At 49.9% G+C, this 13,496-nt stretch overlaps 1 protein-coding gene across 2 annotated transcripts; it reads right to left on the bottom strand.

Annotated features, from left to right (window-relative positions):
* Positions 1–275: 275 nt before the first annotated feature.
* Positions 276–12,635, bottom strand: ATF3 (activating transcription factor 3). Of its 2 annotated transcripts, none has more exons than XM_019030386.4 (4): positions 11,771–12,635; positions 5,792–6,035; positions 2,815–2,922; positions 276–1,693 (listed from the first exon to the last, which is right to left on the bottom strand). In XM_019030386.4, the coding sequence occupies exons 2-4, from the start codon at positions 6,029–6,031 to the stop codon at positions 1,496–1,498; spliced, it is 546 nt and encodes a 181-aa protein (XP_018885931.1). In that variant the 5' UTR covers positions 6,032–6,035; positions 11,771–12,635; the 3' UTR covers positions 276–1,495. The 2 variants fall into 2 exon arrangements, with proteins under 2 accessions (XP_018885931.1, XP_004028416.1); XM_004028367.5 differs by having other exon boundaries at positions 12,111–12,442.
* Between the last annotated feature and the right edge of the window lie 861 nt (positions 12,636–13,496).

A 13,496-nucleotide genomic window follows, 5' to 3' on the forward strand; every position in this document is an offset into this window, starting at 1 on the left:
TATATCAAAATTCTAAACACCAAACTGTTGATCTAAAGGATATATTTGGTGCCATGTTTCAGGGTTTGTCAATGAAAAATTGAGCGTAAGGTGCCCGAGACTGAGGAACAGGACTGAAAGCCAACTATCCCATCTAGTGATGCCCCAAAGAGCAAAGGATGACATCTGGAGAAGTTTAAAGCTAGGCACCCCCCATAATGGGGAGGGAAAGGCAGGGAATCGCTAGATCTCAGCAACCGACAGATTTAAATGAACAGAAACCAGCACAACACATGTTTACCATGTCTTGGTTCCAATATTTATTATTCTGACAGGTTAGGAATACTAGGATAAATAAGTAATATTTTCTCTTACAGAAAATTGTAATGATACTATTGAGTACAATTAAACACTCTGAGAATTTCACAGAAACATCAGAATTTTAACAGACAGTAGCCAGCGTCCTTGTGGCCAGTGTGAGTGACTTCTCACAGCTGCAAACACCCTGGGCCAGATTTCTTAAAACAGCTACATGACAAAAACAATGCTATTGACATCCAATAATGCTAAAGCCTGGGTACCACCTAGGCTCCACTGACTGTGGTTTCCAAACATGTCTCCACTGACTGTGGTTTTCAACCACAAGGAAAGGAAAATGGAATATTCTTTGGCTCTTCCAGCCTAGACACAACTCCTGACCTAAGACATTGAGTGGAGAGTCCTAACCCTTTGGAAGTTGAACTTTCTGCTTTCTTCCTGTGACTTTGGAACTGAGTTTGCAACAGAGGACCTGCCATCATGCTGCCCATGGATTTTGTGTTAACACTGGGAGAATTCTGTTCTCCTCTTGCTGACAAGCTCTTCTGGCCACCTGAATATCTTGAGATACTGCACGTGGTGACAGCCCCGCCCCCCAAAACTCTTAGAAACCAGATCTGAGAAAAAGCATATAAAAGTCACATCAGTGTTGTGTGACACAAACATCGGAAGAGTACATTGCCTAGTTTTCTTGCACACAGAATTTCTGGACATAACAGCATATTTGCTAGAAAGCACAACCCTGGCCGTTGCACAACTTCACTAAATGCTGTTCTCACTCCACATCCCCTACGAGTGACAATGGTAGCCACGGTGAAGGAGATGGCCCCATCCCTCCCACCCAAGGTACAGACACTGCTGCCTGAATCCTAACGGTGGGCATCCTGGTTTTTTGTAGAATCCAGATGAAAGGCGGGCAGGACACCAGCTGGGGGCCATCTGGAACATAAGAATGGCCAGTGTGTTAAGGCCTAAATCCTGGAGTTGAGGCAAAGATGCACTTGCCCTGGTCCAAGACCCACTCTGGGGCAGAATGGGAAGGGCCCGCTGAATCACTGCAGGCCCTCCCGCCTTGATGGTTCTCTGCTGCTGGGATTCTAGAGGTACACAGGAAGACAGCTCTCCAATGGCTTCAGGGTTTTGGGTATAAAATGAGGATTCAATGAGGACTCCCCAATCGCCCCCATACCACGACTGCTTAGCTCTGCAATGTTCCTTCTTTTATCTGTTGGATAAAGAGGTTTCTCTCATCTTCTGGAGTCCTCCCATTCTGAGCCCGGACAATACACGTGGGCCGATGAAGGTTGAGCATGTATATCAAATGCTGCTTCTCGTTCTTGAGCTCCTCAATCTGAGCCTTCAGTTCAGCATTCACACTTTCCAGCTTCTCCGACTCCTGGGGGACAAGCAACAGAGGCATCAAGAAAGGAGCGAAGGGCCAGTGAGGAGGGGGTGGCCTGGGCTGCTGCCTGGATGCAGGGGTGTACCTGGGACACCCTGGGGCTCATCAAGCTGGGAGAGGAAGATGGGAGATGGGAGAGCAGCACCGGGTTTAGGAAAATGCAGACCCTCTTCTTCAGAGAAACCCTGGTGATGCCACAGAGGCGGCCTGTGACTCTGCTAATACTGAAGCTGCAGTTCAGATACCTCATTTACATGAGTCAACAGCCCATATGCAGGTCTTCTGGACCCAAAAGGGCCTTGGGAGCTGGGGAGAAATCCAGACTTATGGTGGCTTAGTCGATTCTGAGTCACAGATCTCAATGAGAAGCTCATCTCCCCAGAAAAAATGTATATGGCAACACACAAAATTCCGTAATTTTCACTGATCCCCTGAAGCAATCAACAGAACTTTTGGGGATCTGTGGGACTTGGGTTAAGACTCTGTCATGGCCTGTCCACATTTGGAGGAGGGACACAGCCACTGGAAAGACTGCTGAGCACCACCGGCCACCCTGCTTGCCCACAAAAGCTATTTCCCCTAGTGTCTCTCAAGGCGGGCCGGCTGAACGCAGCCAGGGGCTCAGTTTACTGGCTAAGCCAGGGAGAAGGGCTCTAGAGTTAGGAACCAGACAAGAATGCAAAGCAAGTGTAACCACTGCTTGTGGATTAAGGAAATAACTTGTTTGAAGAGATTAATTAAAGACTTTTCATAGTGAGCCAAATGAGAGCTGGCAGCTTCCTTTTCTCAGGAAAACAGTCAAGTGAAGCCTCTTTAACTGGGCTGGCATGTCCTGCAGCCTGGAAGCTGATGGACATGTATGAACCGGCCGAGGCTGCTGGGAGTCAGGCATCAGACGAATTCACACACCTGCTTTTATACATCCACAGTCACATCCATTGTGTTAACTGCTTTGCCACCTCCTCATTCTGCAACTGGCATTTCTGCTACCAGCTACAAGGCCCTTCTTGGGAAACTATAACCAAGTAGGGAGTTTTCTAACTCTTCTGATAGCCACATGAAGCCGGTGAGGACAGGTGTGAGCGAGAGGAAGGGTAAGGCTAGAAGGCACTCACTTTCTGCAGGCACTCCGTCTTCTCCTTCTTCTTGTTTCGGCACTTTGCAGCTGCAATCTTATTTCTTTCTCGTCGCCTCTTTTTCCTTTCATCTTCTTCAGGGGCTACCTGTAAAATCCAAAAGAAACACATTTAAAGGGTAGTAAGAAATGCCACCTACCTCAAATACACTGCCTTTTACTGCCAGCAAAAGCTGGCAGACAAGGGCAATGCTAGCGCTAAAAGACCCCGAAAAACTAAAGCTCTAGACTTTTGTGTGAAAACCCCTACACACACACACACACACACATGCACACACACACACGTGAGTGAACAACAAAAATCAAAGTTAAAATTATACCGGCAATATATTAGTAAATTAAAAGTTAGCCAATTTTAAAAATGCATTTGGATTTTGAGATGAGGATAATATGCAAATTGATAACTATTGGTATTAACTATAATCATTTAAAGCCGAAACAGGTTCTGTCTGGTAAACATCTCCTCTCTTTGAGAACCAGGAATGATCTCAGGATCATTACCTAGCCACCCTCTCCCGGCCTCTTCTTCAATTCAAGACCCAAGGGCAACCCCATTCACCTCTGTCTTCACCTGGAGCATCAGAGCACCAGCTTCCCAAATTTGGGAGAAGCCCATGATGCTCCTGTAGAAAAGGCACCTAAGCCCATTCCCAACCAAAGCGGCATTAATCGGCCCATGCTGGGGTGCCACCTGCAAGTGGTGAACTAGGACAGTCTTTTAGGTCAGTCCCACTACTCCTTGCCCAAAGGCTGCAATCATGCCATTTGAGTAAGCGTGAAACACTTCCACTTGCCACCACGAGGAAAAGGCCAACAAAATGGTGGAACCTCAGCTCTGACATCCTTAAGCCACTATGGCATCGCCAGAAGCCGCCTCCCAGGCTTCTCACCATGTTTATTATTCCAGGGGTCTTACCCAAGGTTGCCAGGTGTGGAACAGTGCAAGTGTGTCAGACAGAAGTGAACCTGGAGCAACACCTGGTCCCAAGGCTGTGAACATTGCTACAGGGAAGGGTGGGGCAGGCTGCCTGGTCCTTGCTCTACTGTCTGGCTGCTTGGGTCCTAGTAGTGATAAAAACAGGGACCACCACGCTCCAAGCTTCTTCAGAACAACTGGACACAGAAGGTGGCCTCATCCTGACTCATGGCTTTAAGTGCCATCTGTATGCCGATAATTTCCAACTCTATTATCTCTAGCCCAGACTCTCCTCTGAACTCCAGACTCACATATCCAACTGCCTGCTTGACATCTCCACAGGGGTCTGCAGAATAGGACAGACCTCCTGCTCGTGCCACCACCCTAACCCCTATAATCCCAAATCTCAGCAGCAAATGGACGCTCCATTCTTACAGCTATGCTGGCCAGAAAACTCAGTCACCCTTGAGTCTTCCCTTTCTCTTACACCCCACATCCAATCTATCAGCAAATCAGCTTTACCTTCAAGTCAGATCCAAAGCCAACCACTTCTCAGCACCTGCACTGCTCCCTCCTGCTGCAGGCCCCCTGACTCACGTGGATTCCTGCCACGGCCTCCTTTCTGTGCACTCAGCTTCTGTCTTACCCCTACTGCCCATTCTCAACATGACAGCCAGGGTGATCATTTAAAAATATAAATCAAGGCTGGGCGTGGTGGCTCACACCTGTAATCCCAGCACTTTGGGAGGCCGAGGCGGGCGGATTACCTGTGGTCAGGAGTTCGAGACCAGCCTGGCCAACACGGAGAAACCCCGTCTCTACTAAAAAAATTCAAAAATTAGCCAGACGTGTGGCAGGCACCTGTAATCCCAGCTATTTGGAAGACTGAGGCATGAGAATCCCTTGAACCTGGGAGGCAGAGGTTGCAGTGAGCCAAGATCATGCCACTGCACTCCAGTCTGGGTGACAGAGCAAGACTCTGTCTCAAAAAAAAAGTGTGTGTGTGTATCTGTGTGTGTGTGTGTGTGTGTCGAATCTTGTTGCTTCTCTGCTCAAAAGCCTTCTGTGGTTTCCCACCTCACTCTGAGCCCAGGGCTGCATCTATACAATAATAGTCTGTAAGACCCAATATGACCAGCCCCTATTTATCTCCCACCCCTATACTCTGCCCCACTGCACAGCCCACCAGGCACCAATACTTCCACCTCAGTGCCCTTAATTTCTTTTACCAGATACCCACGTGGCTTCTTCCCTCTCCTCTTTCCTTCTTCCTTTCCTTTTGACCTCTGCTCAAAAGTCACTATCAGTGAATCCTTACCTGACTTCCTAATTTAAAACAGCAACCCCAGCTGGGTGCAATGGCTCAACCCTGTGATCCCAGTGTTTTGGGAGGCTGAAGCAGGAGCATCGCTTGAGCCCAGGAGATTGAGGCTACAATGAGCCGTGATCACCCCACTGCACCCCAGCCTGGGTGATGGAGCAACACTGTCTCTAAAAGCAAAATGAGTCTTGCTCCATCACCCAGGCTGGAGTGCAGTGAGGTGATCACGGCTCATTGCAGCCTCAACCTCCTGGGCTCAAGCGGTCCTCCCACCTCAGCCTCGCAAGTAGATGAGACTATAGGCCATGTACCACCTTGCCCAGCTAATATTTTCATAGAGATTGGGTTTCATTGTGTTGCCCAGGCTGGTCTCAAACTCCTGGACTCAAGCGATAATCCCATCTTGGCCTCTCAAAGTGCTGGGATTATAAGCGTGGGCCACCATGCCTGGCCTGAAAAGTTTTTAAACCCAGCAACCCCATCCCTACCCGTTCTCTCTGCCCTGCTCCCTGCTTTTTTCTCCTTTGCACTCATCTCTTAACGTGTACTTACGTATGTTATGTACTGTCTGTCTCCTCCCAGGAGAAGGTAAGCTCCCTGAGGGCAGTGGTTTTGTTTGTTTCACTCTCAACAACAGCCCCCTGCCTAGAACACGCCCAACACACAGTGGCTGCGAGCGAAACATGTGCCGAAAGAATGAATACCTGTGATAGAACCCACCTCGGCTTTTGTGATGGACACCCCGAGGGGTCTGTCGCTGACAGTGACTGACTCCAGCGCAGAGGACATCCGGTGGCAGAGGTGCTTGTTCTGGATGGCAAACCTCAGCTCTTCCTTGACAAAGGGCGTCAGGTTAGCAAAATCCTCAAACACCAGTGACCCAGGAGGGGACAGGCAGGGGACGATGGCAGAAGCACTCACTTCTGAGGCAGAGACCTGGCCTGGGTGTTGAAGCATCATTTTGCTGAAAGACACATTGAAACCCAAACTGTTTCAGGGGCTCTGGGGCATGGGATCAAGTCCCCCTCCCCCGCCAGACCTCCAACACCAGAGCCCCACCCTCAGAGAAAAGTCCCATAAGCCCTTGGGTTTCTGTTTTGTTTTCATTTCATGCCATCCTCATCTTAAGTAAAACAGGTTCTTAAAATACACATAGCTCAGTGACATGAACAAAATGCCTATTTGAAATTTATAAGGGATGATGTTTCAGGCTACTCTGAATTCACAAGATCTATGAGTTTTGGCTGGTGTGCCTATGTGCAAATGTGGCCACAAACAGTCCTGAAAGAGGAAGAACATTTTTTAAAAATCAGTGAGGCCATTTTAAAAATCATGAGTAATCTCATTTTCAGCCTCTTTTTCTTTCTCTCTCTCTCTTTTTTTTTTTTTGTATATTACTCAAAATAAAGTTTCTTTCACTTAAAAAAAAGCCTCTTTTTCAAAGAGGCTTGACATCAAGCTGAAACTATCAGTGAGTGGAAGTAAAAGCAAAAAGTGGGGAATCCTTGAATTTAGCAAATACATCTCTGAAGCTTCTCCCCCCGAAGTTGGGCCCAAGCAATGGGAATGAGAAAGGTAACTGTAGCCAGGTGCGTTTCTTCACCCCAGTCTTTGGCAGGGGATGGGGAGGTGGATTCTTAAGGTTAAGGGTGGCAAAGCAAAAGGTCTTAAAGAAAAGTGAGGCACTGTATTGTGCGGGAGTTGTTCAGGCCTGTGGTATAGGAATAGACTTAGGCTGGGTGTGGGGGCAGGGAACCCTGGGGCTGGCTCTGGCACTAAACAGCAGTGACTTGAGCTAGTCATTTCAGCTCTCTAGGACCCAGTCTGTGTCTGGTAAATGACTGACAGCTCCTCCAGTGCAAGCATTGAGTCTCCACCATTGCTTTACCCGGAGCCTGGCCCAATGCCTGACTCGCCATGCCTCATTGGCCAACGGATAAATGAAGTGGGGATGGGGTCATCAAATCAAATGGCCCCCATGGTCCAAGGTTACCTTTCTCATTCCCATTGCTTGGGCCCAACTTCCGGGGGAGAAGCTTCAGTGATGTATTTGCTAAATTCATCTCCCTCTGTTATTCTATAGCTCGGTGAACCCAAAAGGACGACAAAAGGAAAATAAAGAGTAGAAATAGTGACAGTTCCATGGCCCCAATTTGGAAGAGTCCCCCATAAGTCTTGGCCTGCTGTGTACTCCCTCCAGCGGTGGCCATTCCCCCTCCTCCCTGCAGTTGGTTCCCAAGGGACAATGAGTATAGAGATGAGTGTAGGATGAGTGTGGTCTGGGCATTCCTCTCAACCGGGGATCTGTGGTCATTAGCACAGTCCAGACAGAGAAGAAGCCCTCTGGCAAGTCTCGAACATTTAAGGAGTGCCTCCTTCATACCAGAAACCTTAGGGGCACTATCTCATTTAATCCTCACGAGAACCCAGTGAGTTAGGATCTAGCTGCCTTTTATAGATGAGATAATTGAGGTTTAGACAAACTAAGTCATTTGCCCGAATTCACAGAATTAATATGGGGCAGCATCAGGATTTGGAATTAAGTTAGTTTGGCTCCAGGATTCATGCCCTTAATTTGTACATTGCAAAAAACAAACAAATATTATTCTACATTACAAAAACAAACAAGCATTATGTTATATTGCACAAACAAACAAAAAACCAGAGCAAATTTTCTGGGGGCAGGCCTTAAGGTAGGTGGGAGGCCTGGAAATGAAGTGATGGAGGGGAGGTTAAGTAAAGATTCCTCGGGATAAATTGAACTCTGTTTAATGAACTGCTAATCTTTATGTCATGGTGCATACCCAGGCTGCTTGCTACCTGCCTTCTGGGAGTGTGAGCAAGTGGGTCTCTTATCCACAAAATTCCCAGACTGAGGTCAGAAGATGAAGATTTGAAGCCCACTTACTCCATTATGTGTTATCATTGTACCTCCCAGTGGCTTTTTCTCCTCTGTTAAAGAGAGTTTGTAATAATCGCCCTATTTTCCCATAATATCCTATGAGGAATTGAGGAACTAATACATGAATATGCCCTGGAAAACATTCTTTGGCCAGGAGCTCCATGATTACTAGGCCTCCCAGAGATCTCTCCAGCCCAGGGCTGGCTCTCTGACAGAGGCTCTGTGGAGTCCAGGAAGGAGGGCAGCTGGTCACCCACTTTGATCTCAAAGGCTTCTGAATAGAATACCCTGACTTCAAACTTCCCCTGGAGATCTAACATACACCAATGGAGGCAAGACTTCCAGGCCAATGAAATCTGCCCTTGACTAGTCAAAGAAACCCAGGCTATGTATGTAATTCTTTTCCCAAAGCCCTGTGTCATGAGTCAGAACTGAAGTTCTTCTCTCAATTTAATCCTATAATCTTAGGATGCTGGGAGGATACTTGTCGCTGTCAGGCAATAAACTCTGAGAAACTAGCCTTCTAAAGCCAGAGGCTTAAGATTCTCCCATGCATTCATGTTTCCCCTCCCTTTCCAAGTTTATTAAAAACTCAGTGATTCAGGGATGACATTCAGAGCTACCACTGGGCTGGTCTTTGTTTGGAGGCCTGGATGGCTCCCTTCTACACGGGTACTTTGAATTCCACTGCAGTAGAGTGTAGTTCCATTTTGCCACCCAACTAGGTTTATTAATGAGCTCTCAGGGCTTGGGGTCTGCTGTTTATGACTCTCGCCCCCTACCCTTCTTCTTATGTAAAGTCAGCAGTCCCAATGAAAGAAGCTGAAGAATGTCAGTGGTATGGAATGCTTTTATGAAAAGCATTGGGTGGGCTTCCTTGGGGACATAAATGGTTGTAAAAATGTTAAAAGCCTTTCAGAAAATAAAACAGATGTACCTGTCGAGATTTGGGTTTTCTCGGCACTAGGCTAAAGCTTAACTTCTTGGGATACTTTCTAGTTATTCCTTTACTCAGTCTCTTGAGGTATGATTCAGCCTAGACTACGGCTGTGTCCCCAAAAGGAAATGAAGTTAAATCTTCACACAATTTTTCAGAAAGTTGAGATCCTCAAACATCCCAGTCATTGAAAAAAATTGTTTGGGGACCTCAGATCAGAGTTGACTTTCTATGCTGATCATAAAATTGTTCAGACTTGCTACCAAGAACTTGCATTTTGTTTCTGCTTGATTATTTCCAATCAGAAATCATGTTGTATCATTGGCAGTTTCATCATTTTCAAGAAAGTGAAAGTTTACTCATGTATTCCTTTAACTGGAAATTCAGCTCTCAGATTTTTATTTCCTAGTAGCTACAGCTACATTGAATTTTCACTTTTAATTTTCATCCTCTTTCCACTAAGCATTGCTTGCTAACCATCTTATGTTACTAGGAAGCCAGTACTGGCCTTTCACTAACTCTTCATATCTTGGTCTTCCTCCCAGACCTCTTGAAGAGGTGCAAAGCTGGGCATCGAGGGCCAGAGACAATGTTTCTAAGCCTATCAGTGCCACTCATAAGCTGAGCACCCACCAACAAATCACTTAGGCTTTCTGGGCCTCTCATTCTCTTCCTCTGTAATTTGAGATCAAAACTGCCTTCCCCAAAGGGCTGTTGAGAAGGACATATGAGATTTACATACACACTGGGTAGTCATTACTACTGTGACTCCATCTTCTCCATTTCAGGAAAAACTCATTCTGTTGTTATCAATTCAATAAAGCCCTGTTAGTGAGGAATTAACTGGAAACTTCAAGACATTCAGGTCAGTCAGAGCCTCTTTTGTACTCTCATTGACCCCAAGTTCTTCACAGACCAGGTAGGTTTCACCCCACCATTTGCTGATGCCAGCATTTCTGCATTACATATTTGAAAGAGAACCAATTCTCACATATAAACCATTTCTCCCTTGGAAAGCTTCTGAGGCATCTTGGCTATGTCCTTCCTCCTCCCCTGGCTGGGTAACACTCGAAGCCACTAGCCCTGTCCCATGCCCAGCCAATTTTAAAAAGGAAGGAATCATGGACTCTATCTAATGGAAATCACGCCCTCTCAATATTAGAATCATCTAGGTCAGATTCTCATTTTATAATGAGTACATTGGTCCAGGGAGGTAAAAATGACTTGCCTGAGGTCATAAAGCTGGTGAGTGGCCCAGCCCATGCCAAGCTGCTGAACACCCACCGACTGCTCATTTTGCTCCATCACCAATAGGTATCGACCGCCTCAAGGGATCAACCAACAAGGCAACCAGAGAACAGAGCCATTAGCCAGGTAGATAAGGGGTCAAGAGTCCTGGCACCTGGTACCAATCACAGAGGAGACTTTGACAGGACTGAGATAGGGAGGGGCTATCGAAGAAAACGGCCATGGAGAAAAAGGAATTCTATAACGGCTAAAGGGCAAGGAGGAAGACAGAGAGAAAAAGAAGGCTCCCATCACTGCCACAGATGCTGGGTGCTGTATCTTATCCCCACTGCGGGCGTGGGGTGCTGCCTTCTTTGCTGTCTCTGAAACCATTCCGACAGTAACTGCAATCCTCACCCCATCCCATCTTTGTCCAGGATATCCTCAAAGCAGGGGCCTGTATGTTGTAGCATTATTCTACAACCAATGCTAACTGCAAAACAATGGGGACAGTAATACCAATTTTTTGCCTTCACTTTAAGTTACAGAGACAGAAACTTCGAATAGAAGATATGACTGTCACCTACAACGAAAGGGGTACACTGAGAGAACATCCAGATTTTCTGGCTCTCCTTTTCTTTCTGGGTTCATCAAGGATTTAGTAACTATTTTATTTGTAAGAAAGCATATGTGACCTATGCAATGAAATTAGGGAAAAGAAAATGTTTAGGAGGAAAGGAAGTAGATGAGAGATGAAAATGGGAGTGGGGGGAGCAGAGAAGGAGAACGAATCCAGTGGAAAGAAAGCTGGTGAGGGAAAAGACGCCCTGCAGAAAAGTCCCCTTTCCCCCACTGTCTGGACACTGGTGAATGACATTAGATAGAGACCCACCCCATTCAAGTCCCCTCACTGGCTCCTTTTCTCCCCACTACACCACTCCAAAATCTGAAAATCTCCAGACAGAAAGGACCTTAGTAGTTATCTGGTCCAACCACTGCATTGTGCCCTCCAACACGCAGAGGGGGCCGGTACTGCCCATGTGCCCTTATTTCCCGGCTCCGCATACTGAGGCCCAACGACATCGATTGCAGTGTAAGCGCTCAAGAGTCCTGGCACTAGACCACAAAGCCATTCTCTCAAATATCTGCACAAGTGGCTCCACACCCTCGCTTCCCCGCCACGGTGGGTCTCCCGCGGACCCGCCGAAGGAAAAGCCAGAGTGAGAGTCCCAGGTGTGTGCGGGTCCCGGGCTCGGGGTTCGGACACCAGCCGTTGCCGGGAGCCCTCCCCGTCTTCCGCCCCGGGACAGCGCGACACCAGCGCTCGCCACTTCCAAGCTTATCCCAGCTAACTTTTTCTCGGGGTTGCCTTCACGGTCCTGCCGCCAGTGCTGCGGGGTACCCAGGGCGACCCCCAGCGGCCGCGCCCGCGACGCCTCCCGCCCTCTCGCCCCTTCCCCATTCATTCCTCTCGGCGCGTGCGGCAGCCCTCCCGCAAGCCTCCGGCCTTCGTGCCTCTCTGCCCCCGCCCCCGGTAAGGATCGGCTCCCACAGTGCCGTGTCTCGAAGCGAGGGATGGAGCGGGACGGCGAGCGAGGCAGCCTCGGACACCCCAACGCACCCGCCCACCCACCTTACGCCCTCTCCCAGCCGGGCAAGCCAGCGCCGTCGGCGGAGAGAAGCGGCACTCGAGGCTGGCGGCAGAGTGGACGCCCGACCTCCGTCACCAGGAACCTTTCGCGCCCCAAGTCAAAAGAGAAAGTTAGTTCTTTCGCTTTGCGGGAAACTTTTCAAGCGCCGAGGAGCAGCGGTGGCTTAGAAGAAGTTTAAGCCAGAGTTATTTCCAAGCCGGAGGCTGGGGGCGCGGATCCGGGGTGGGTCAGGGGTCGGCGGACTGGTTACTTAGAGGGGCGCGAAGGGAATGAAGGCGAGCAGCCCTCGTCGCGCTCACTCCCTCGGCTTCCAGCGCTCACCTCCAGGCTCCGCTCGGGGCGGCCAGGGTCCGGAGGACGGGCAGGGTCGGGACGGGGTCGGGCGGGCTGTTTGTCTGGCCGGCGGGCGAGCACCGAGGACTCACGGCCGGCGCGCGGGCTGAAGGGTGCGCTCGGGCGGAGGCGAGAGAAGAGAGCTGTGCAGTGCGCGCCTGGCTGCGTGCGACTGTGGCTTGGAGAGCGTTGCATCACCCCTTTTATAGCCCTCAGGCTGGCGGCGCGGTCGTTTACTCCGTGTTGCCAGTCCCAGGCTGACGTAATGCTATTAATAGCTTCCCGGGAGAACCGGCCGAACGGAGCGGAGGAAGGGGAGTGGAGAAGGGGCCAAGGCGGGGCCGAAGGCGGGTGGAGAGGGGGGGCACTGGTGATGCAAGTTCGGGGAGGAGCCAGCCCAGGCGCGTTCCCCCAGCCTCGCTCACTGAGACACACACCAGCCCGCCCTCTCTCTCCATATCAGGACCGGAGCCGCCCGGGATAGCCGCCAGATGTGCGTACTCGCTGCTGCGTGTTCCAGGCATGACCAATGGTGCCCAAGCCAGCGGCATGACTCCACCGCGCTGGCATCTCTCCCTCCGCTAGGTTGAGGAGCGGGGGGGCGGGGAAGGTGGGGAGGCGGGTCCCGGCCCCAGCCCAGACTAGGTGAGGCTGGGAGGCGGGCACGACCTTTCTCTAAAATGCGTGGTCATTTTCTGGAGCTTCAGGAAAATACCCCCTCCCCCACTGGCCTCCTACTTCTCTAGCAGGGGCGGAGTAGGGGCAGAAGCGTTAGTCTGTGGTGTGGGGAAGGTGTCCAAAGTCACCCTTCGGTGTATCCACGCCGTTACCCGCCGGGTGTGACCTCTGCGGCAGGGACCGCGAGAAGCCCGCCGGTTAACACAAAAGCGGAGGGCAGCCCTCGGCTGGCACCGTGCGCCCGAGCCCGCAGCCCCGGACACTCCACATGGACGCACACGCAGGACAGCTCCGGGCTCCGAAACTAGGGCGAGTGGTAGGACCGTATCGGTTCGATTTTTTTTTTTTTTTTTTACAATCACAAAGCGTTTGAAATTGACAAGAACATGTCAGTGAAACCAACAAGAGCGTGAAAAGATCGGAGTCCAGGAGGAATCAGAGGCAACCCGGTGGGAGGGTAGGAGGGGGCGGAAGCCAGCGGCCAGGAGGAGGGGGAAAGAGAAGGTGCTTTGGGGTCCGCGAACCTGCCCAGGCCTGGGGGTCGCCCCGCTCTCAGGCAATATTTAGGGAAAACCCATCTTCAGCTTTCACGTGTTCTTCTGCTCCCAGAGCCGATTGGACTGGGACCGGACGGCCCGGAATGGGGACGCACTGACCACAGGCGGAACCCGCAGCAGAAATCCCCTCTGCCCTCAA

The sequence above is a fragment of the Gorilla gorilla genome, chromosome 1, assembly GCF_029281585.2.
Source record: "Gorilla gorilla gorilla isolate KB3781 chromosome 1, NHGRI_mGorGor1-v2.1_pri, whole genome shotgun sequence".
In the NCBI taxonomy this organism is placed as follows: Eukaryota; Metazoa; Chordata; class Mammalia; order Primates; family Hominidae; genus Gorilla; species Gorilla gorilla.

Coding starts and splice junctions, on each gene's coding strand:
- ATF3 (XM_019030386.4), bottom strand. CDS start 6,031: ATGATGCTTCAACACCCAGGCCAGGTCTCTGCCTCAGAAGTGAGTGCT. Junction 2,923..5,791: donor TGTCCATCACAAAAGCCGAG/GTGGGTTCTATC, acceptor TGGATTTTACAG/GTAGCCCCTGAAGAAGATGA. Junction 1,694..2,814: donor AGACGGAGTGCCTGCAGAAA/GTGAGTGCCTTC, acceptor CTTGTCCCCCAG/GAGTCGGAGAAGCTGGAAAG.